The sequence below is a fragment of the Dermatophagoides farinae genome, chromosome 3 (genome assembly GCF_024713945.1).
Source record: "Dermatophagoides farinae isolate YC_2012a chromosome 3, ASM2471394v1, whole genome shotgun sequence".
Taxonomy (NCBI): Eukaryota; Metazoa; Arthropoda; class Arachnida; order Sarcoptiformes; family Pyroglyphidae; genus Dermatophagoides; species Dermatophagoides farinae.
The window spans coordinates 6957174-6982248 of record NC_134679.1 but is presented as its reverse complement, the minus strand read 5'-3'; the positions used below and the strand labels follow the sequence as shown (position 1 = coordinate 6982248).

Below are 25075 nucleotides of genomic sequence, written 5' to 3'. Positions count from 1 at the left end.
TATGAAATTGATGGTTAAAATAACCTGAAGAGAAAGGAAAATTCTCATGGCTTCTATTATCATTATTATTGCCGAATGATAATAAAAATGGAATGTGAATTTTTTCATCTATTAATGATTCTCATTCTTCAATTCACAATGATAATCATCACATTGATGACTAAACCAAACATGGAACAATGGAATCATCGTATACAAATCAATAATGAAAATGACAAGTCTGTGTTTGTGTGAGCACATTTGTGAATTGATAACAATAGCGGCACACACACATTGTATATTTCAGAATAAAGAAAAATAAAAGAAACCCTAAAACAAACAAGCACAACAATTACACATAAACCGGAAGAATTTTGCAGAAAAAATACATTTAAAAACAAAAACAAATTTAAACATGTCATCGTTACACAATCAATGAAACATTTTCAATCGGATCAGAATAAATATTTACAGATTTTGGATCAGATTTCTATTCCTTCATAGACCATTAGCATACATGTATTTTATAAGCAAAAATGAAGCCAAAATCTGAATCAAGCTGCAAGCTAAAAAAAATTGAATTTGTCCAGCAATCTAAAACAATGGCTCATCACGAATTCCAGAATAGCCATCATCATCAAATTGAAAGAAAAAATCAAACCCTGTTCACGCAAACAGAATGAATCTATTATTTATCATCAAAATGTTCAATGAAAATACCAAAAAAAGTAATTTGCAATGAAAAAAAAAACAAAAACAAAATGCATTATCGAATCTCTTGATCGATCTAATAAAATCAGAAGATTCTAATGTATACTGGTGGATTTAAGTTGAAGCAAAAAAAAAAAAATATAAAAACAGATTTTGCAAAAAAGAAGCCATTCAAGAACCATCCATATAACCAAATGATTTCATCTGGGTTGAAAACATGTCTGGAATAACACTTCGGACATTTGAAATTTTCATTGGAAATTATCCAATAATCGATAAGATAGACAACCAACCAACAAAACAAAAAATAAAAACATTGGTTCTGTTTCATGTTTGGTCGTTAACAAAAAAAAACTCTGGTTTATTCAATAATGATGATGATGGAAATCAATCAATCATACTAAGATCATGATTTTTCATTCTCACTTTATTTCAACATTATAAAGAAACAAAAAGAAATTCAAATCAATCAATAAATGATTGTAATTATTATGTGTAATTTATATATAGAAAAATAATACGGCAAAAACAAAAATAATCATATCAAGTGTGTGATGGTAATTTGTTGTTAATCAACCAATCAATTCCATTTCCAATTTAAATATTTAAATAATAAAATATGAAACAAGTGAATGAATAATATGATATATTTCCAATTAGTAATAAAAGTGAATCGAATAAAATTGTAAATCACAGATTTATGAATACAAGAAAGAAAGAGATAATAAGAAGAGATGAAATGAAATGAGACTAATTTCTTTTTCTATATATTTGACTGACTGAATGGGAATGTATAGGAAATTCTGTTGTTGCAGGTTGTCTGATTTTTTCGCATTTGTTATCGTTTCATTTTGCACAATTGATGGCACTTTAAATTTAAACATATAATCTAAACCTATTTATGTGTATGGTTTCTATTTTAACAATAACAATTTTTCGGTTGCATATCAACAGTGGTTGTAACCAATTCTGGTTGATGATTATTCTGTCTTGTCTGTGGAATTGATTCAGTGGATGAATCAGAAATTCTTCTTCGTTGTTGTTGCTGATTATTCGTTTTATTTAGTGAAAAATGCGTAGGTGAGGATGATGTCGACGACGACGATGATGATAATGATGATGATGAATATGTCAATACACAATTTTTATCACTACGATGACGTCGAAATGAATGATGATGATTACGACGATGATGATGTAAATCATTTAGAAATAATCGTTGTTTATTAATTGGTGGTCCAATCACCGATAATAGTACCGGCAAAAATATAAGGCTGTGTAGTGTACCGAAAAGAATAATACCCAAATACATTCGAAAATAGAATACACGAAATATTTTGGATTTTGCAAATGCTAAAATCAATATACCACAATCGGTTAGTGTGATTCCGGATAGAATCTGTTGTGAGCAAAGTGAAATAAAATAGAGAAAATAGAACAATTTTCATTTTTAGTTATTAATTAAAATTGTCAAAAAAAAGAAACTTTTTTCTACAATCAACAACAACAATACATACTGAACTGCCCATTTTTTCCAAACTTTCTTTTGCACGAAGTATACGTGTTGGTGACGAACAAATCGAATAACAACGAACCAGATGTGAACAGAATTCGACAGATATTCCGACACCCTATTGGCGGCGCGATTGTGGAGAAAGAAAAAAAGTTGAAAAAAATGTCATGAATTGAATTTGACAACAACGAAAAAAACTTACGACAACCAAATTGACTAATGATATGGCATTCAATGATATTTCCCACCAATACATCATTGCCATTAAATCGACAATAATCATCAGAATTGTGACAGCCACGATTAAAGCGGAATAAAAATCCAAACCCAAAAATAAATATGTTACAATGAAAATGGCTAATATTGAGATTCCTAAACTTTTGATTGTATCAGGCCACATTGTAAGATATTGTTCATAGAAAACATCTGGAAGACTATATGGCCTGACGACAGCTTCAGTGCCGGTTGCATTACGTAACTTTTCCGTTAAAATTGCAGCAATTTCACGTGATGAACGTAAAGATTCATAAAAATCTTCCGAAGTTTTTAATACGCTTCGATAAACTGATAAATAAGTTGCTGAAAATGAGAAAAATGAGTGAGTGAAAAATAACGATTATTCATCAAAATTCATCAAAATCAAAACGAAAACAACAACACATACTTGAAATTTCTATATTATTTTCATCTTCAAGCCATTCATATCGCACGGCATCATCGAATTGCCCAAGACCGGCTTTAGCACAATCAGAATTCGGTGGTTGTTGCAGAAAGAATGGCACAAAACGAATAAAATCTGATCCACTTGGCCAGCTTTCTTTTGGCCAACACATTTTACATTCAGTGCCTGGGATAATTGAAAAAATTGACACTTATTTATTGGAAAAAAGTACAAACAAAAACACTTACGATCATCAAAACATTGTTCATCATGTGTTTGATTATGAGATTTTTTATAACAACAATTTGAACTTTCAAGATATTCAAAATAGCTATCGACCCATGATACAGGTTTCGTTTGAATATATGTCATGTTTGGTCGTTTCGAAAGCATTCCCAATATTGATGGCAATGAATTTGGATCACATTTATTCTGTGTACAAAGCATACGTTGAATATTTGGATCTGAATAGTTCAAACCAGCATCAGTGATCATAAAATATGCTGGTGGTCCAGTGACAAAATATTTTTGATAAAAATTGAAATAATTTATCATATATGAATCTTCAGGCATCGTTAGGTCTTGTTCTAGACCAATGTGTATTTTATCCAGAACAGCAAATGATGAACAAAACCATGCGCCAAATACTAATAATGTTACCATGCGAACTTTATCTTGCAGCAATGCAGATGAATAGATATCTTTGAATAATAAATAAAGGACACTTTCTTTGTTGATATTGTCAACATCGCGTTTTTTGGTTGATGTTTTAATACACCAAAAAATGTCCAAACGATGATCCAATTGACGTTTAGTGTCCAATGTGAACAGGCCAAGAAAACAGGTCATTTGTAAGAAAAAATTAATGATCAATGCAACAGCCGCATATAATGCAAACATTCGTACAGCGGGCATTTCGGTCAATGTACCAATAAAAAAGCAGGCACTCATCGATAGTGATGATAATAGCATACTTGGTGCAATTTCCCCAACAACTCTACCAATTTGATCCACTAAAGTTTCATTATCTTGACGTTTATCACGTTGAAATGATTGAACCAATATGAAGATATTATCGACACCAACAGCAAGCACAAGAAATGGTATCACTTCAACAATAATCAATGTTGCTGGAATGTTGAAATAAAAAAATAAACCCAACGATGCTAGAACCGACAATAAAACAACGGCAACTCCGACAAATCCCAATGTAAATCGAGCCGTCGTCAGAATGGTTGAACATTTATCCATATCACCAAGAGCCAATAGAATATAAATGAACATTATTAGATAACTAACCGCAACGGTAACAATATCCGATTGACTTTGTCGATCTAACTCATCTTCCACTGAACGTTCAGCTTTATAAGCTAGATTCAACAAGTTATATTTGTTTGTTTTAGTGGCCATTTCCAATAATGCAAGAAATTCTTTTTCCCATTCATTTGCAGGAATGTTAGATTTCGGATCATTATGATTGACAACCGGTAAGGTTATAATTAACGCTTTAGCTTCTAAATATCGATCATCTTTAAATCCACCTAATGCTACACCAGGATATGGTAATGGTACATCATTTTTACCAAAACATTTTGGATTTAAGCCATTTCTGTCCAACACAATTCAATAAAAATTAGAATTAATTTTAAAAAAAATCACAAACAACTTACTCTACACAATTCTGAATTCGACGAATATAATTTGGACGTCGAACTTGATCAATATCTTGGCCAAAATAAGTGAAAATACTTTGTACTGCACATGAAACGCTCAATGGTTTATAGCAAATATCTTCCAAATGTATCGTACGATTTTGTCCAATGCGTTTGTCGAAATATCGTGCTTTCAATTGTTTAATATTTTCATACAAATCAAATGCTTGCAGCATGAATTGTTGTTCAAACGCTGGACCAAATTCAATCAATGCATCACCATCATAATTTGTATAGTTGGCCAATGTGAATGGTTTCATCAATTTTGGTTCAATGATAACTTGTTCGATACGATAAAATTTCCAAAATTTTTCATTAAACAATTCCATATCACTACGAGCTTGACTACCAGCTGGTACCCATAAATCAACCGGATCAGTAGTCACTTGATAATGGGTGAAAACGCCGGCAGCCAAATATAAACTAATTACAATTGAACCAATTATTATTGACCATGGATTTCGAGCAACAAAAACACCCCATGATCGAAAAATTTGTTCGAAAAATTGTTCCAATCGAATTCCCAATGCCAAGTTTACGGTATGCAAATGTTCCAATGGTTGCATAATGCCCATTTGATTACAAGGATTAATTTTAACAAATTTTTCAGATTCTATTTCAGGACTTGTTGCTGCTGTTGGTGAAAATGAACCACCATCATCATGTCTTGAACCGGATAGATAGGTTTCTTGCTGTTGTTGTTGATGTTGCTGTAAATTGTCCATTTTTTCATCGCCGTTAAATGTTTCAGAAACTATACCAAGATGAAAAAAGAAGAAATTACAACCCTAATCCCCTATATGACACCACCCACTTACCATCATACGAAGATTTTTCTTTTGTATTAAAAATCAAAAAATATACCAACACAACAATAACGATGAAAATATATAAAAATAGGCCAAATGTTGCACAACCACTCAATTTATAAATGGTAAATGATGAATATTCTTGTGTATTCATAACACGGGAAAGTTTCGATAAAAGGCCATCTAAAACTTGTTGACCTTTTGATTCTAAACAAGTGGAACATTCTTGACAAGGACATGTAGCATCGGATGGAAAACCCGGCGGTACATTTGCACATGATACGGTGGCGGGATTCATTGGTTCAAATACCGTACTATTATTGACAAGAATTTTTTCATCTTCAGTAAATTCATAATTAATATGAATCGGGGCATAACCACCATTATCAGCAGAGATGCCCATAAATTGAATCCATCTTGGTCCATTACAATGTTTCGATCCATGACTACCACACATTAGATCCAATGCATAAAGACCAGCAGAAATGCCTTGTACATCTGTGTGTTAAAAGTTTTAAAAATTAACAAAAACATGACGGGATTTTTTCCGAAAAACTTACATTTACAAGATTCATAAAGGCCATTTGCAAAATCTTTATTAATGAAATGAGTCATTTCACGTATCTTTTGATAGGTTTCATTACCAATCAAAACAGATTCGGTTTTATCGATACGTAAAAATTTACTTTGATATGGTGAGCAAACAAAATTACAAAATAAACGGCGAAAATTATAATAACAAGATGGACATCGACTTATACCCATCTGTTTAGGCATATCATAACTAATACGAAGCTCATGTAATCCTTTCATATTACAACAAAGTTCAGGTCTTTCACCTGGCTGCATATTTTCCAGAAATTCTGGACAAACATCACGTATTAGATTCAATTCTTCATCGGTTTCAAAACGTTGTGGCCGTGTATTACGAGCACATGGTATATCAACATCACCGGTAAAACCACCTTTACCACATGACATACGATTATCCGATATACAGAATCCATTCTCATAATCATCAATTGTTGGTTCGATTTCAGGATGAATCACGATAAATTTTTCAACATCAACATCATCATCATTGGAATTGCCATTTGAATAATCATATTCCATATCTTCATCATCTTCATCGTCATAATCAATATTTTGTGATTTTGCAACATTTGCTGTTGTGCTTGAATTATTGTTATCATGGATTCCATTCAGTATATTGATCGATGACAATAGTGATGATGTTGTTGTTGTCGTCGTATTATTAATTATAGATGAGGAATTGAAATTTTCATATTCAGCAGCAAATGCATTCTATGTTGAATGAAAAAAAATTTAAAATTAAAAATTCATATGTCTCATTTGTTTATTTATAGAGTTGTTTGATGTATGATGAATACTTTCATAATAATAAAATTCTAAAAATAACCATTTCTGAAAACATCATCATTCAAAAGCAAGCAAAGAATATAATTATTTTCACATTTATTTATTCTTGGAATGGATTCAATGTCAATGTGAAAGTGTTGTTTTTGTTTTCATTTGCCTTGATCATGATTAAGAAGAAAATGTCTAAGTTGATGTTATCCAGACATAGAAAACTATTTTTTTAATATAATAATCCTACTATACTACTATACTATAAATACACAGCAAATGTTTTAAAAGAAAAGTTCATAACATTTAATTTTTTCGTTATCTTTATTCACCATTCATCATGAACCAGGAATAAGGGAAAAAATTTAATTTTGAATGAAATAAAATGACAGGATCAAGATCAAGATGTCAAGGACAAGGCATGCATGAATGGAAAGATCATTTTTTTTGTTTATAATGGGCAACACATGAAACAAAAAAAAATCGCTATAGGAAAGAAATGAAAAAAAAGAAACGTGTTTCGGCATGAAATGCAACATACAAACACAATGTAAATGAATGATGAATAAATGGATAAGAGGCTAGAGAAACAAGCGTTTCAATTGGAAATGTTTTCATATCTTGATGTGCTGCAAACAAAAACATCCTTACATCATAACGATGATGATTTGAAAGATTGTGACAATGACAAACATAACTAAGTGATTCATAAATGAAACAGATTTCCTTTATTGGGATATTGCTGCTCTATTCTAATATTTTTTCAAGTTGATATATTAATTTAGGTCAGAGACAAGCAAAATTTTTAGGGCAGAATTATTGTCGGAAATTGTCAATTCTTTTGTTTCTCTAGTCTGATTAATATAAAAATGAATAATTTATTTACCTGAATAAATATCGATGATAAAAATAGATGAAATATAGAATATATGAATATTGAACGATATGATGACGATGATCGTATTCGATTATGGATCATGTTCATATCGTGGTCATTAAATGGATGTCGTTTTCGTTGATTATTATTATTATTATGATGATAATGATGATGATATGCCATATTTTCTAAATTGTCATTCATGTTTGTCGTCGTCGTAAATTATAGATGATGATCGATAAACAAATAAAACAGACGAATGGTCAATGAACGAATGGTAAATGAAGCAACAAAAAAAAAAAAAAAAATAGATCTCAATATGAAATGAGGGTGGATATGATGTTGATGTTGATATCAAAATTCATAATTTTAAATTATTTTCAAAGTTGGAGAAATCATGGATAATCAATCAATCAATGTTTGTTTATTTAAACGTTGTTCATTAATGAAATTGAAAAATTCCTAGAAAAAAAATGTAACAAAAAAATGATTAGTAAATGATGCCGAAACATAGGAACATCTTTTTACTTTACACATCTTTAAAGACAATGATGATGAAACAAAGGTCGAGATATGTGATTATTTCACGTCTTTCTCTCTTTCAAATACATCAATCATTCATAGTCATTCAGTAAGTGAGAAAAAAAATCTCAATCTTAATATAGGCAAGTTTTTTTTGTTGACTAGAGTTTGAACTCAAATTTTGATTCAATTTTCTTTTTCTCTTTTTTTCACATTTTTCATTTTTGCTATCTAATGTTACTCACTTTGTGTGTATGTCAAGTAACACAAATTTTTCACTGATGTCGATTATTGGCGCAAAAAATAATTGAAAACTTACAAAAAAAAATGATGAAACTAAATAAAACAAAAGGATTTATGTTGGATTGATTGATTGATCGATCGATAAATGAATGAAAAGATGCAAATGTTGAAATGTTTATGATGAATTTTACAAGATGCAAACAGACAAAAAGAAAAAAATCATACATAAATCAAATGAATCATTTTCTTAGTCTGATTCATGAATGAACAATTTTGTACGAATCAACCATCAATCAATCACTTGAATTAATCGATTAATTAATTAATCAATCAATAAATTCATGATCACGATCGGACAATTGGAAACAATGAAAAAAAACGGATGTCAGAATCGAGCATAACAAAATGTTCATCACGAATTTTTTCCTTCTAATTATGTTCATATTTGGATTAGTACAACGTTGTCACTGAAAAATGAAAAAAAAAATGGAAACGCCAAAAAAAAAAACAACAAAAAACAAAAAAAAAAAAAAAATGGAAACGCCAAATGTTTTGGTTTTTATCATCAGAAAAAAAAGTTGCAAAGAATGGATGACAATATGTCTGGTTAGTGGTTATTAATGTCTCTGATCATTATGAACAATAATTCATATTTTCTCGTTTTTTTTTGCATAAATGACATTTATTTAATAATAATAAAAAATAACGAGAAAAAAACATTGACATATAAAATACACATAACCATGGCAGCTATATTGAATTTTTTTCGATCCACACAAACATTGTAAAAAAAAAAGACAAACACATTAAATGTGACAAGATTAAATTAGCTAAATGAATGAATGAATGAATGAATGATGTGTGCGTATGGCCACATGAATGGTCCACATAGACACACAAACTAAACAAACTAAACAACAAGGTTTCACACAGACAAAACTCAAGTTTTTATCAAACTTTTTGTTGTCCACATGGTGGAAAAAGTTATGTCAGTGAACAAAAAAAAAAAAAAAATTCGGCCATTAAATTTGACTTAAAAACACAGTTATCGTGAATGAATGAATGAATGAAAGAAAAAGTGAGAGAAAGAGAGATTTCAGAAAGTCAGCCGACAAGTTTTCATATTTCTGTGGAAAAAAAAGAAAATCTTTATCGATTGAAAAATTATCATTTAATAATAAATTTGACCTTGAAATTTTTTTTTCATCAATTTCTAAAATAAAATAAGGAAGGAATGTGTGCCAGCCAAATGCATTTGAATGCTCAAATGAGAATGCTCAAATAGAAATGTTGATGAAAATTATTGCTTTATTGTGTAAAATGAAATGACGAAGGATATGATTGCTAGGATTTTTTTTAATCATTCAACAAAAATAATGAATGAATGACTGAATAGATATCTATCAGATCAAAACAATTATAAAACACGAACAATGATCAATGAACAATTCAAAACACACAGAGAAAAATTTGACACCGATCAAAATCAATCAGAGAAAAAGGGGAAAGAGAAAAGAAATGATGAACAGAGAGAAAGAGAGAGATGGATAGAAAATTGATCCTGGATCATATCATATCATCATCATAATCAAAATGAATGATAAACACGAGCAATCATTAAAAATATAAATGGAACACCATACATATGTTGATAATTAAATTAAAGTCTTTTTTTATTATTATGGTGATGATGATCGTACAAACAAACGAAGGAATAATTATTTGTTTCATCAATCCATTCACGAAAAAAATTTTCAAGGTTTCTATGTCAGCTTCCTAGTTTCGTTAGTTTTCTTGCTTGTGTGTATTGAAAAAAAACGTTGTTCCACTTGAAACAAACGTAGATAAAGATAGAAATTGATTGATTGATAAAAAAAAGTGCAACAGGGCAGCCAAATGAAAAGTTTTTGTTTTCAATTTGAAAAAAAATTCGGGTTAATTAATAAAGAAAACTTTTCTTTTTTTTAGAAACGAAATTATTATTGAAAATGCTCCAGATGCATTTCGTTTCGATTTTTTTTAGAACAAACAACTAAAAAAACATTGATGATAATGACCTCGAAACTAATCAGAAGAAGATACACACAAACTTGAATCGAATGCAGAAAAATGAATTTGAATACAGAATATTGTGAAATGAGATTGATGAACGATGAAATCTGAATATTAAAAAAAAACCATTAGAACTTCATGGAATAAATTTATAGTGGGAGGCTAAATTTATACGAATCAAAAAAATAAGGTAAACTTAAATCAATTAAATCGATCCAACAAGATTCACATGCAGAACCGAAAAAAACAGGAAAAGTCGACGACAATAAATATTTTGTCAACAATTCCGATTCTTCAGAATGAGCTTCACATATTGAAGTGAAGGAGGAGGTTCGTGACTCAAGGATGATGAATTGATTTATCGAATGGATCGATAATTGAACGAAAAATTCTTTTTGTCCATTCGCATTGCCAAATGAGAATGATAATTATCTTGTGTTTATCGATCGAAAACAACAAATATATAGTTTCAAGGTAAATGAATTCAAGAAAACAAAAAAAATCAATTCTATTTACAAAAGTCGATGGATTTTTTTTCCGTTGGTTTTGTTTAATTTGCCTTCTTTTTTCGAAAAAAAATTAACAGGTATCCATGGTAATTTGTGTTTATTAATTGTTTGGCCTTGTTGTGTTTTATTTCGTTTATGACGAATAAAATTTTGGCAACTTGACAAAAGAAAAAAATCTTTCAACTAAAAATGAAATATACCAATAAAAATAAAACATTTCGAAATTCGATTTAGAAACAAAATCATTGACATTGATAATCCTTTTTCGGTTTGCTATGATGTAATGTACAATCGATCGATCATCATCTATCGATGAATGGTACATAACAATGACAATTGATAATTGATTCAAACATCATCTCAACAGCCAGAACAACAATAAACTAGCTAAAAAAAATTGAAACCAGAATAATGATGATGATGATAAAGAATGTGGTAATCGATCATCACATTCATATATTCATTGATTCATTCTGTTTATAAATGTGGAATTTTTCTAACAAAAGAATCTCATATACACAATTATACAATGATTAGCATATAAATTATATTATTTTGAATTAAATAGAAATACAAGACTAACAAAAATTTTAACAAAAAAAAAAGGATTGAAAACTTTTATTATTAGAATTTCAAAAAAAAAACGGAAAACGGAAAACAGTTTTCATTCTCATCATCATCAGGATATGTAATCAGTAGAAAAAAGAAAAAATCTGTACAATCATCATTATTATTTGACCACAGTATTTCGGAGAGAGCAAAAAAAAAGTATGTTACAATGATGATGATTTTTGATTTTTTTTTGTTTTTTTTCATACCATCATCATCGTCATTTTTTTTCAATTCGATAAATTACATTCGGTGACATGACTTGGCAATTGGTTTAGACAAAAAAAACAATTGTAATCGAATTGAATAAATTATAAACTAAAACCTTGTTCATAGAACAACAACAAAATTCATAACCAAAACACATTGGACAGGTTGTCCACCTATTGAAATTCATCATTCTACATTAAACCAACAAATAGATCGAGAATATTCCAATTCTTTTTCGCTGCTACACCCAAAAAAAAACAATGAAAATAATCATCATCATAATGATAATGTGAATTATAGAAAACAAATTAGACATGAAAAAAATAGAATGTACAGGTAGAATGTGGTTAAATGGGCTAGAATATTACACAAACACAAACACACACACACACAACATACCGTTAATAATAAAAATCTTTTAAAGAATGATAGAGAATAATTTGATCAAAATGAAAAAAAAAACACACCGGGTCAAATCTATGTTATTATTATCACATGACAGCAACAGAAGAAGCAGAAGTGGATGAATGAATGTAAATTCTATAATATTCTGCATAATAAACCAAATAAATGATTTTTCTCACTTTTTCTTTCATTTGTCAATCATACAAGCAAACACACACACACAAAAGAAAAAACTGTGGACAATTTTGGTGCCCATCCCAAAAACCAAAAGACGATGGCTGGTAAATGTGGTATAATATGGTCGAAGACTACGTCGAACAAAAAAAAAATCCAAATAAAAACATTTGAATCTTACCTTTGTGTTTGTTGATTTGGTGATTGTGAGGAAATGAAATGTATCATCCAAATACAATGAATGTTGTCATATGCGTAACTATAGATGGATGGCGATGAATTTGCAGAAAAAAAATTCAAACTTTACAAAAACAAAACGCACACACACACACAAAGATAAACGAACCAGACTAAAATACAAAAATGAAACAAACGACAACAAACCAGGAAATCCACAATTAGTCAATTTCCACTAATGATGATTATTGGGAAAAAATCATTTGATTTAGCGAATGTTTTTTCGTTTTGAATAAGAAAGAGAATGGGATAGAGGGGGTGAAAAAATGAATTTTTCTTTTTAACAAAATTATGATTACACAAACACACATTTGATTACAATGATACATACGTCAATGTCTGGTATTTGTTATTGTGATGATGAACAGTGAATTGAGCAAAAAAAAATTCTGCTTTCTTCAAAACATTCGTTCATTCGTTATACTGATGATGATGACTATTATTTCCGATCATCGATTGTGCGTGTGTTGATTCAATTGAAATTTTTTGTAGCCAAATGATTTATGTAATAATTTTGTGATGACGATGATTCAATTTTCAAAACACACATATAAACGATTCTCATATGAATCCAACTTTTGAATAAATCAACAAACGAACGAACGAAAGAAAGTTTTGTTTTGTTTTGTTTTGTTCTCTTCCAAGTTTGGTCATGAATAATAATTGAAAAACTTGTTCCCCTTGAAAATCATGAAAAGAAAAAATATCTTAGTATTCGCTAATAATGGTTGATGTATAGTTTCATTGTAGATGAATTCAAACATCGATTATAATGATGATGATGATCAATTTTATTGATTTCTACTTTTTTTTATTAATTGTCCAATATATTGTCTTCACGAATGATTGATTGATTGATCAAAATCAATGGCCATTAATCGAAAATCTTGTAGCAGTAGTAGTAGTAGTAGCAGTGGTAGAAAATAAATGTTCTTTTCAAACAATTTTTTTACCTATCGAAAAATTGGAAACAAAAATCATCATTATCATTAATTTGATTAATTTCATTGATTGTTTTCAATTGATGATCATATGAAATATCCTACCTTGTATTTAGCTGTAATGAAAGTTTGAATTTTTTTGACATTTTGATAATAATAAGCTCGATTATGTTTTTAACACACACACACACGTAATGTTGTCGATTGGTTGTCAACGACGACAACCGATAAATAGTTCTGATGATGATGATTGAATCATTTTGGTCAAAACTTCATCCATCAATCCATTGACATTCAAAAATATTGATTCGAATGAGAAAAAAAAACAGGCACAGGACACCAATCTTGAAAACAAAACATTTATAACATTGAAACTATACTACCAAGTTATATACCACAAAATTATTTCATTCTCTTTTTATCTTTCTCTCTCTCTCTTTTTCTTTCATTGACGAACGATATTAACCATATACAAACACACACGACTAGACATGTGTCTCTCTTCTTCTGTTTGGAGATTAAAATGAAAACATTGAAATACAAAAACAACAACAACAACCACTCATTGAATGGTCGACGATGTTTTGAAAAATTGAAATATGAATTCTGTGTATTTGACAGTAGTAATGCGGCTTTTTTGCAATGTCAAATGAAATGATGCTGTGTGTCTATATCGCTGAAGAATCTTCTTTTGGTTGTTTAGTAGTATGAATTAAAAACAACACGAACGAACAAACGAACAGAAACAAAATCAAAATAAACAAACGATGATGATGATGATAATGATAATGACATGGAAAATTTGATTGTTGTGTGTATTCAACAACAAAAGAAGCAGCAGCAGCAGCACCACGGTATTGCAACTGTTGGCTACCACCACCACAACCAAGTTTTTTTTTTGTTTTTGTTGTTATCATTTACATGCGCCGAATTTTAAGAGAATTCTTCATTTTCTTGGTTTAGTAAAAAAAATTCCTTGATCGTTTCACAACAAACATTTGTTTTTCGTCGAGTCAAGTCTGTTGTGTTGAATTGAATTGAATTGAATGGAATGAATCATATATATGTCGTTCGAACGAAAGTCATCTCTGGAGTTTCTGTTTTCTGTTTTTTCTTCGGTGCTATGAATGGGAATGAATGAATGGTGCAATGTGGCAATGCCGGGCGCTGGTTTTTTCTTTTTCAAAGAAACCAAAATATAAATTGTTGATAAACGATGACGCCGACGCCGTAGTTGATCTACACACACGAAAAAAAGTTACGGCCATCATTGATATGTATCCAATATGCACACAGAAATAAACAAACAAATCTCTCCAAGAGTCGACTCAACTTGATGCAATAATCGTCGTCGTCGCCGCAGTCGTCGAACATTGCAATATGATGATGATGACTTTCGGATGATGATAATCTGAAACCCGGTTTTTTCTTTCGATGAATTGCTATATTCATTTGTCGGTATTAAAATATACACGACATGACAAGGTCATCAATTATAGTCGATGAATACGAAAATAACAAATAAATCGATTTGAATAGTTTCGATTTTGTTTGGCTCACAGTTTGAATTTCAAATTCAAATTCTTTTGGCTTCCAAAAATAAACACAAAAATCAATTTACCGAAACATTGAAATTTTTATAGGCATCATTTTTGATGTTGTTGTAAGAATCCGATTTTTTTTTATTTTCAAACAAAAATTTAGTTTAAAACATTTTTTCTTTAAATACAACTATGTTATGGATAGAGAGAGAGAGAGAGAGAGAGAGAGATTAGTTTGAAATTTGATAAAATTTTTAAAAACAAAAAAAAAATAGATGAATAAATACCACACATAAAAGTTCAACCACCCGAAATTGGTGGTATCAATGCCAGCGTATCACCAGAATTAATTTCTACCGATTCATCTAGCGGTAGATATTTGAGATTCAATGCTATGGCAATATTTTGTTCAATTCGTTCCAATTGTGGCCATTTATTTCGACATAAAAATCTTCGTAAATCATATGCTTGAGACCAATATGATGGTATTGTTAATCGTATTTCACTATTATTACAATCATTTGATTCATTGACCTCAAAAGATTTTCGTAATAAATCTTTAGCACCGGCAAAAGCTAAAATCGATACTTCAACTTGAGTGTTGGCGTTGATGGGTGGTGTAGAATCCATTATTTCGTTTTCCGATGATCCGAACTCGACAATCCAATCCAATTCGATTAGTCGGATAAAAATAAACTCAATTACATTGATTGACAACACACAGTCACACACACACACACACAACAATCGATAGTATCGATGAGAAAATTCACAGGAAATCCTTTTTTTGCATAAAAAAATTTGAACCAAAAATAAAAATCATCATCATCATCAATTTTCGTAATAAATAAATATGGAATTTTATTATTATTAATCATCATCATTGTTGTTTGTGTGTGTGTGTGTGCATGCTGTATTCAAATTTTTTTATTATTATTGTCATCATATGAGATTGGTTAACTCATCAATCAATCGATTGATGATTCAAAAATCTTATACAATACAAATAAGTTAAAAAAGGAAAAAAAAATTTCCACAACTATCCGATCATCTACATCATATAATGTGATCAATGTGAAATTTATTTATTTAAATTGTCTGCTAAAATTGGTGGTGCGCCTATATTTTCTTCGATAAAAATTTCCGTGAAAATCGAAGTGAATGAAGAAAAAAAAATTTGTAATGAAATGACAATATTATTTACAGAAAAAAATGTCGCCAATGTCAATGTTTTTGTGAATAATTCTAATAATTCAATTTATCGATTGAGATTAGATAGATAGATTCGGAGATAACAATGTTAATATTCGCTTGTCTATGACAAAAAAATTATCGTGATGAATAAATGAATGCGTGGTGTGTGTGTGTTACATCTGTAGCACGACGAACGATGAGAAAGTTGGAAAGAGAGAAAATATTTTTCAGAAAATTCAATGTATTTTTTTCAAGAAAGTGAATTAAAAAAAATTGAAAATATAAGTGTGAAATAATTGAATATAGTTGATGTTTTTTCTGGCAATATAATAATAATAATAAATTGTCAAATTTGAAATAAGAATAAGAAAAAATTGTCCATTTGTGTAATGCAAATGTATGGATGATGATGATGATGAGGAAAAAAATTGTTGCCACTGATGTAATAATCGATGTATACATAGAAATACAATATGAGTGTGTGTGTGTGTAATATGAGGAAGATCCATAGAGAAAGAGATTCCATTTTTATCCAAGACAATCAATTTCAATCATGATACCGTCGTCGATACCATATGTTCATCATATTTTTGTCCTTTTGTTACAATCAATTCTGAATATGGCATTTCAGCATTTTGATATAATTCAATAGCCATCTGTTTTTTCAACACCAATAATGCATAAAATTTTTGGGCAACCTGTTGGAACAAATGAGAAAAATTAAAATGTAAATATCACAAATTACAAAAAAAACAACGAAATAAAACACTGACCAATTTTCGTTTATTGTTACGAACAAGATTAGTAAATTGTATATGACCATTATCTTCCAGTTGTACTGCCATATATTTCAGTAAAAGATTTGAACGCTTTGTTCGTATTCGTTCTTCATATTGATCCACAGTTTCATCCGGCAACATTTCTTCTGCCTAATAAATTGGGCAAAAAAAAACATTAAAAAATTAAACAAACACACAAAGCAAACAACATACCGGTCCAACAGACATTGGTGCAGCATAATCAAAAATATCATCTTCTTCCTCTTCTTCTTCATTATTTTCTTCTGATTGTTGATCTTGTTGAAAAAAATTTGGATCCAAATTTTTATTACCATTATAATGATGTTGATTATTGTCGATTGGATTCCAGCTAGCACCATGTAAATCACCACCGCTTATTGTATGATCACGAAATCCAGGTATTGAACTATTATCGTGCATCATCATTAAATTACTAGAATCCATTACAGCCGCTGGTGTTTGACTTCTTGATTCATTGTTGTTTGTTGCTACTGCTGCTGCTGTTGTTGTTTGGTTTAATTTATTCGAATCATATTTTGAATTTTCACGTTGTCTTTTAACAGCACTACCACCACCAATATCTTTATTTTCTTTATCTTCCATTTTTTTACGTTTACGTTGTGGTGCTGGTGATTGCATGTTTTTCATTGAAATACGTGGTGTTCTTGGTGGTTGTGGTGATGAATCTAATGGCAGTTGTTGCTGCTGTTGTTCATATTCATCAATTGGTTGCAATGGTTCCATCATTGGATCCGATATACCATTCAATGTTTGATGATGATTTTGTCTGACAAACTCATCGTCATTTTGTTGATATGGATAAATATTGTTACGTTCGTCAAGTAAATCATCTTCTTGTTTCATTTCATCATAGCGATTTGTAATTAAATTCCTTGAATAATAATGATATAATGCTTTAGCTGATATTGATCTTTCTGGTAATGTGAATAATTTATCACTTAATCCAGTTTTCTTCCAATTCATAAGCATCTTATTCGGTGGTGCCAGATCCAAATTCGTAACAATGTCTGATGTATCGGATAATTGTGCTTTCATTTCTTCACCGGATAAGGTTTTCACTTCATCGATGACCATGCCAATTTTTTTGCGACGTTTACGTTTTTTATCCAATACACCGATTTGTGGATCGATTGGTTCCAATACCATTGTATTTTGTGATAATTGATTTGCATCAGCTTGATCATTTTGATTTTGGCCATTCGCATCAGCAGCAATATCATCATTATTTAATTGATTTTCACCAACCAATGTATTATCGGCAGCAATTGAATTGAATGGATCTATATCTCCTAAAGTTGAATCCGGACTTGATGGTCCACCAAAAGAAGCTGGTGCACCAAAACTTTGATCACTTGTATCCGACATAACTGAATGTGGTCTTTCCATTGGTTCATCATGTTGTGATTGGCCACCGCCACCAACAGCATTGTTTTCTAGATTATTATCTTTTTCATTTCCTAAACCATTCTCGATATTCAAACCATCTTTATTCATATTGTCTGGCATTGGCATATTGAATACATCATCAGCATCAACATCGTCAACAATACCAACACCTAATTGTCCACCAAAACCATCATCCAATGCAGGACGATCGAAAAGATCGATATTATTATTTTTCAATGATATACCACTATCGTTTAATGTATGATCCGCAGAATCTTTAATGTTTATGGATCCACCACCAATTGATCCAATTTCACTCCAATCACGTACATCATTCATCATTAGTGGATCATCCACATGAAGCGAACTAATGTCTTCAACCAATGTAATATTGCGAATATTTGCTGTAGTTGTTGGTGGTGCTTCCATATGTAATTGTGGTTCAGCCATCAAATCAAAATCGTTGATAAAATCAAACATTTCCGGCAAGGTAATTGCACTAATTGCAGCTTCAGTTTTACCATCCGGTAAATCAACAACACCAGGTCGAAACGCTGATTTAATTTTAAATGCAGCATCTTGACAATCTTGTAATAGATATAATGCTTTACGCGAATATATTCGTACAATACCAAGCAATAGATGTGAAGATGTTCGCAATGATAATTTAATCTTAAATTGTCAGTGAAAATAAGATATAAATTAATTAAATAAATATACAATTTCAAAAAAACTACTTACTTTTGGCTGAAGTATTGAATCAACACTTTCAACGATATTTGTCTCAAGAATTTGTGCTTTCGTTATTTTCTTATCCCAATGAGCGGCCAACCAAACACGTGCTAATGGGCCTTTTTTGCCCAATACAAATACCGAATAAAACATTGTGTCTACAATCTAATGAATTAAATATGACTATCGTATATCGTATGTAGAATGTAGTATATAATCAGTGACAACAATCAATTTTTGATTTGACTGGATTTCAAATAATCAAAGCCTATGATGATGATAATCAATAAGTGATTGATTTCGAATCATCGATGATGATGATGATGATAATTGTAGAACGTCGATCAATGTTTTATCTATTTTGAATAAAAAAAAAACGATTCCATAAATAAAATATGTAGAAATATAAGCAAATGGGCAAAGCAGAAGAAAAAAATGCCGCGAAATCAAAAGCCGCGCAATATTTTTACAAGCGGCAACACATATATTTTGTTAGTAGAAAAAAACGTGCAAAGCACGTAATGAAAATAGATAGGCGGTGACATAAACTTTGATTGGTTAAATTCAAAATAACCGCCACAATTCATAAACCAGTCATATACGAGTATAACATTTATACGAAACCGTTGACGTTGTTGATTCGTGACTCAAATGAAAAAACAAATCAAATGAAGGGATCATTCATAAAATCTATGTACAAATATTTAGAATTTGTTTTTTTTTTTGAAAAAAAATTTTTCAAATCAAAATTATCATAATTTCTTTTTCAATTTTCAATAGAATTCTTATTAAAACATTGGAAAATGTGGCAACATACCATGTAAAAAAGTGTGGCTAAATTTTAAACATTTCATCAAAGAAAATTAATGATTGATGATGATGTACGCGAAAAAAGTAACAAAATGGCCGAATCAACTTTTCAATCGAATTCTATTCCATTTCATTTCATTTAGTTAGTTATGAAGAAGACGAAAAAAGCGATAAACAATTCAAATGGATGCACACACCAAATATCCATCAAACACACAAAATATCAAATGAATTTTGTTTGCATAAAAAATTCAATCTATTCTAATTCAATTCTTATATGTTGCATATGTAATTGGCGCAGGAATAATAATATTGATGAGAAAAATTCAGGTGAATACAAAATTGATTGCTAGTTTTTTTTTGACAAATTGATGCAAGAAATTTTATTTTGATTGATCAGAAATTGATTTCATAGTCATATTCATCAAACGAATTTGCTTTATTTATTTTTTGCGGAAAAAAATTAAAAAAATCAATTTGAAGGATGAAGATGATGGAATATAATTAATCAAACACATACACACAGAAATTGAAATAAATATTTGAAAAAAAATAAATAAATATGTCGTAATTTTCTATCGAAGACGACCAACGATCAACGATTATGATGATGATCAAACAAGCGAGGGCAAGCGACGCAGTGTGGAGAGCAAACAAACCAAAAAAAAGAAAAAAAGCAAAAAAAATTATTACAAATCCAAAAACCAAAACCCAAAAAAACGACGAACGAGAAAAAAAATCAGCCACCAACACAATAAAAAGAAGGCACAGCTAGAACAATATTAAACTCAAAGCTGTCTCTGTGTGCACACACACAACCGTGGGCCGTTCTGACTCGCTACAACATTCACACGGTTGAAAATGTTTATTTGTGGCACATACAGGCTGAAAAACAAGAAAAAAAACTAACGAGATTTTATTATGAACCTTATACACTAGATGGTGTACATATCGTTGTTACAAGAGGGCGGTAACAGAAATATTTTTCACACATTTCTTGACTACTGCTATTATATTTGCTGCAAAAAACCGTTGTGGTTGTAGTGGTATAAATGTTTCAATCTTAATTGGTTAATTTAATCAAGTTAGGTAGTAGCATTCGTATGTCAACCAATTATAATCGATACATGAAATGGAATGGGAGTAGTAGTAATTTTTTTCTCCTGATAGAAGTGTGACTTCAAAAAATATGGCGGCATGTTCGTGTTCATGGTTGTTACCGAGGGACTTTATTTTGAGCATGCTCAAAGAACAAAAAAAATTTGTGAAAAAAACAGAACCCTCATTTTTATACATGATAGAGGGGTGAAAAATGTACTGAGAATGTTCTCATTTTCCTTTGAATTTTATTGATCGATTTCCAAATTTTTATTTTTTGACGAAATTAGGTAGTACCCAGATTTATCAATCAATTCAATACCATCAATCGGTTGAATTTAATTTAAAATTAATTAAAAACAATCAATTAATTTAAAAAAAAAAATTCTAGAATTTTCTTTCTCCCCCTCCCTTCAATGTGAGTAATTTTTTCAATTTAAAACTGACGATAACTATCGATACCGCTGTTCAGAGTATCGATTGTTTTTTTTCATTCTCTGTGCCAAAGGCCAACATTTATGGATTTTTCTCATTGTGTGTTATAGTTTGCGTGTACTGTCTGTGTGTGTTTGTGTCTTTGCTTTGTTTGTATCTCATATCTCATTTCTTTATTTATCAAAAAATTGCATTTTTTTTCTAGATCTAATTGTTTTTTACCTGAATATAAATTCAATATCGTGATTTGAACAAGAATTTGTGACAATCACCAACACTCAAGGGGGACGACTGCTTTTCAAAATTCGGAATTGTGTCATCGACAAGAAGAAGAAAACAACTTATTGTCATTGCGTATATCGAATTTCGATAGAAAACAAAAACAAGAATATGGCCGAAGACGCAAAAGAAAGTTCACCCGAATATATTAAAATCAAAGTTGTTGGCCAAGATACAACAGAATTACATTTTCGTGTGAAGAAAACAACATCATTTTCGAAACTGAAAAAATCATATAGTGATCGTGTTGGTGTACCATTATCATCATTACGTTTCTTATTTGATGGCCGTCGAATCGATGATAGTGATACACCACAATCATTAGAAATGGAAGAAGAAGATGTGATAGAAGTATTTCAGGAACAAACTGGTGGTGGTGGTGGTGGTTGTTATTCTTCTTCATCCACAACATTTAGTTTATAAATCGAAAATATAAATGGCCCAGAAGAAAGATTTTCATCTTTAATTTTCATTTTGTTAAAATTCAACAAAAAAAAGTAAATTGTATTGGTTCCATTTCATCGAAATCATCATTCACCATCATTGTCATTATTATTATCATCATCAATAATCACAAACACACACAATTGATTCGTCATCATCAACAACAAAAGTACCATTTTTTTAATAGCATTGAATTAAGATGAAGGTTATTTCTGGAATTGGATTATTTGCTTCACTCTCAAACACACAATGCAACAACATACATCGTTTGTATTCGTTAAAAGAAAAACGAGAAAATTTTTTAATTTGAAATCCCAAAATCATCACTATTCATTATCATCTAACTTTGTAAAACCTTTAAGAAATATAATTGTTTTCTTGTCACACATACCTAATAATCACAAAACACTCTATCTCTTTTTTTTCATTCATTTGATTTGATTTAAAATAAAATAATTATATGAATATCAAATTGTCTTGAAAACTAATCAATGTCTACCGACTTCGTATGCAAAGAATCGATCGACCAATGCAAATGCTTTACGTGGCATTATTCTATAGATAGAAGGAATTTAAAATATTCATTAGATGAATTGTGATTAGCAATTTGATTGTGTGACTTACTTTTCCATTATTATTAGCCAATATGCATAACTAGGAATTGTAACAATAAATGATGGATCAGGTTTGCGTATTGTATTGATTATTGTTTCGGCAACTTTTATTGGTGATAAAATTGGCATTAGAAAATCATATTTAGTTGATGGACGTTTAAACATTCCGGTAGCAATGGTTAATGGACAAATGGTTGTTAATTCAATATGATTATCATCAACATTCAAAGAACGTAATTCACAATCTAATGCTGTCATTAATCCAATTACAGCATGTTTTGATGCACTGAAATCAAATCAAATTCCAATATTAAATCAAATCAAATCATCAAATATTAAAGACTAACCAATAATCGACAAGATTTCCTTTTCCAGACAATCCACAAGCAGATGATATAGCAACGATATGACCACCATTTGGTCTTTCAATCATGCCAGGCAGAAAATGTTTGATTAAACGAAAATTTGCGAAAACATTTACATCAAATGTATGACGAATATCTTGCCATTCAAGTTCGCTGAATGGTTTACAATTAACAACTCCAGCATTGTCTATTGAGGAAATTGTTCCAGAAAATGATTTTCCACATTAAAAAACAAAAAACTTACTAATTAAAATATCAACATGACCAAAATGTTTCAAGATCTGACTGACACATAGGTCAATTTCGGAACCATCGGATAAATCACATGTATAGCCAATTATATCTGAATCTGGGGATTCTGATTTCAAATGTTCAATCAATTCATCATTTAGATTCTGCAAATGAATCAATGGATTTTATTGTTAAATTGTGAAATTGTTAAAACAACCAATTGGTGGTATTACCCGGTTAATATCGATTAATGCTAAACGTGCACCAAGACGATTTAATCCGATGGAAATTTCTTTACCAATACCATGTGCACTACCCGTTAGAACGATTACTTTTCCAGAAAGATTTTTCGGTTCTCGAGACTGAATGAACCATGATTTTATTATTTGGATATATACCAAAATAACATTCCAGATTAAAGTGAAAAATTCATGGATTATTTCCATCGTAATTCCAATGTTGTTGTTGTTGTTGTTGTCGTCGTTATTGATGTGCTCATCTTTTTTTTGATAAAATGAATCAAGAAAATAAACTCAAGATGCAAAATGATGAATGATTAAACTGGAAAAACAAGTTTTTTTTGTTGTTGATAATCAGGTAAAGAGGAATGGATGAGAAACAAAAACAACAACAACAAATCCCATCTTTCCAGAAAATATTTTTGGGAAGAAAATTGAAAATTTGGAAATTTGTAAATTCCAACATTGAATTATGATCAATTCTTTTAGTCAATGGTTGATTGTTGATTGAATTAAGTGATGAAGTGTTTTTCTCTATTTTCTTTTTTGATTTGAAATGAAATCAAAAAAGATTCGGTTATATTTTTTCGATTTTTTTTTGTTTATTTTGCAATTGAAACTATGTGTAATAATAATGATATAAATCACGTAATATGAAATGAAATCAAGCAAGTCATGCAAATAAACAACAAGGGGAAAATCGAGCTGATTTTTGTTGGTGAGTAATAAAAAACAAAAATTTCTCTTTCCAGAGCTAATTTTATTGCAGTTAATTTGAGTCCATTCATTCATTCATTCATTTTTGTATCAGGACCACCACGTTCAAAACCAAAGAAAAAACATGGCAAACGAATTAATGAAATTATTGGCAATAATATCGATCATCATTGTGATCATTTTCAATTATTCATCATTGGTTCAATCCGGTAATGGTAAGTGTGCGATGCCAAAGAAAATGACAACTGAAAACAAATGTTTTAATTACAATCAAATTGACACAGTACAAACAACAAAAGTTGGTTCAATCATCGATGGTGGAATAATAATTTCGAATGACGAAACCAATGAATTACGACATTCAAACAATCATCGTATACGACCACAATCAAACGATACCAATGCTGATGAACAACCATGTGATCCAACCGTTAATCAATGTATGGATTGGTGTGGTGAAACCGTACGACGACCAGGAAAATGTCCAAATGGACAAATGTGTTGTGTATTAATCTATTGATTGAATGAATTGTCACTGTTATCATCAATTAAAAATCTCATTTGATTTAGACAAAAATTTTTTGTTTATTTGTATAGAAATCTTTCAGAAAAAAATTTTACGAAAAGTTTTCATTTT

The 25075-nt window shown here is 30.2% G+C and overlaps 6 protein-coding genes across 12 annotated transcripts; 2 read left to right on the top strand and 4 right to left on the bottom strand.

Annotated features, from left to right (window-relative positions):
• Positions 1 to 1102: 1102 nt before the first annotated feature.
• On the bottom strand, positions 1103 to 14558 carry LOC124494411 (NPC intracellular cholesterol transporter 1). 6 transcript variants are annotated; one of them, XM_075729544.1, is made up of 12 exons: positions 13638 to 14558; positions 12923 to 13544; positions 12536 to 12704; positions 7640 to 8092; positions 5946 to 6690; positions 5395 to 5883; positions 4535 to 5330; positions 3113 to 4473; positions 2868 to 3050; positions 2406 to 2782; positions 2208 to 2321; positions 1103 to 2089 (listed from the first exon to the last, which is right to left on the bottom strand). In XM_075729544.1, exons 4-12 carry the CDS (start codon positions 7832 to 7834, stop codon positions 1610 to 1612), a joined length of 4740 nt encoding a protein of 1579 aa, XP_075585659.1. In that variant the 5' UTR covers positions 7835 to 8092; positions 12536 to 12704; positions 12923 to 13544; positions 13638 to 14558; the 3' UTR covers positions 1103 to 1609. The 6 variants fall into 6 exon arrangements, with proteins under 6 accessions (XP_075585659.1, XP_075585660.1, XP_075585658.1 ...); XM_075729545.1 differs by lacking the exon at positions 13638 to 14558 and having other exon boundaries at positions 12536 to 12613; positions 12701 to 12766; positions 12923 to 13122; XM_075729543.1 differs by lacking the exon at positions 13638 to 14558 and having other exon boundaries at positions 12536 to 12766; positions 12923 to 13175.
• On the bottom strand, positions 13970 to 15824 carry LOC124494536 (molybdopterin synthase sulfur carrier subunit). Its single transcript, XM_047057714.2, has 2 exons — positions 15361 to 15824; positions 13970 to 15263 (listed from the first exon to the last, which is right to left on the bottom strand). The coding sequence occupies exon 1, from the start codon at positions 15701 to 15703 to the stop codon at positions 15374 to 15376; it is 330 nt and encodes a 109-aa protein (XP_046913670.1). The 5' UTR covers positions 15704 to 15824; the 3' UTR covers positions 13970 to 15263; positions 15361 to 15373.
• Positions 15825 to 15908: 84 nt separating this feature from the next.
• Positions 15909 to 20830, bottom strand: vtd (RAD21 cohesin complex component verthandi). The gene is made up of 5 exons (XM_047058299.2): positions 20024 to 20830; positions 19216 to 19562; positions 17260 to 19146; positions 17041 to 17196; positions 15909 to 16965 (listed from the first exon to the last, which is right to left on the bottom strand). The coding sequence occupies exons 2-5, from the start codon at positions 19357 to 19359 to the stop codon at positions 16819 to 16821; spliced, it is 2334 nt and encodes a 777-aa protein (XP_046914255.2). The 5' UTR covers positions 19360 to 19562; positions 20024 to 20830; the 3' UTR covers positions 15909 to 16818.
• A 476-nt stretch (positions 20831 to 21306) lies between these two features.
• On the top strand, positions 21307 to 22756 carry LOC124495001 (small ubiquitin-related modifier). The gene is made up of 2 exons (XM_047058305.2): positions 21307 to 21532; positions 21755 to 22756. The coding sequence occupies exon 2, from the start codon at positions 21940 to 21942 to the stop codon at positions 22249 to 22251; it is 312 nt and encodes a 103-aa protein (XP_046914261.2). The 5' UTR covers positions 21307 to 21532; positions 21755 to 21939; the 3' UTR covers positions 22252 to 22756.
• LOC124494997 (protein dhs-3) lies at positions 22548 to 24073 on the bottom strand. Its single transcript, XM_047058302.2, has 5 exons — positions 23716 to 24073; positions 23496 to 23646; positions 23234 to 23438; positions 22897 to 23172; positions 22548 to 22827 (listed from the first exon to the last, which is right to left on the bottom strand). The coding sequence occupies exons 1-5, from the start codon at positions 23926 to 23928 to the stop codon at positions 22761 to 22763; spliced, it is 912 nt and encodes a 303-aa protein (XP_046914258.1). The 5' UTR covers positions 23929 to 24073; the 3' UTR covers positions 22548 to 22760.
• A 16-nt stretch (positions 24074 to 24089) lies between these two features.
• LOC142597414 (uncharacterized) lies at positions 24090 to 25015 on the top strand. Of its 2 annotated transcripts, XM_075729540.1 has the most exons (3): positions 24090 to 24439; positions 24533 to 24653; positions 24723 to 25015. In XM_075729540.1, the coding sequence occupies exons 2-3, from the start codon at positions 24563 to 24565 to the stop codon at positions 24956 to 24958; spliced, it is 327 nt and encodes a 108-aa protein (XP_075585655.1). In that variant the 5' UTR covers positions 24090 to 24439; positions 24533 to 24562; the 3' UTR covers positions 24959 to 25015. The 2 variants fall into 2 exon arrangements, with proteins under 2 accessions (XP_075585655.1, XP_075585656.1); XM_075729541.1 differs by lacking the exon at positions 24090 to 24439 and having other exon boundaries at positions 24453 to 24653.
• The last annotated feature ends 60 nt before the right edge of the window (positions 25016 to 25075 follow it).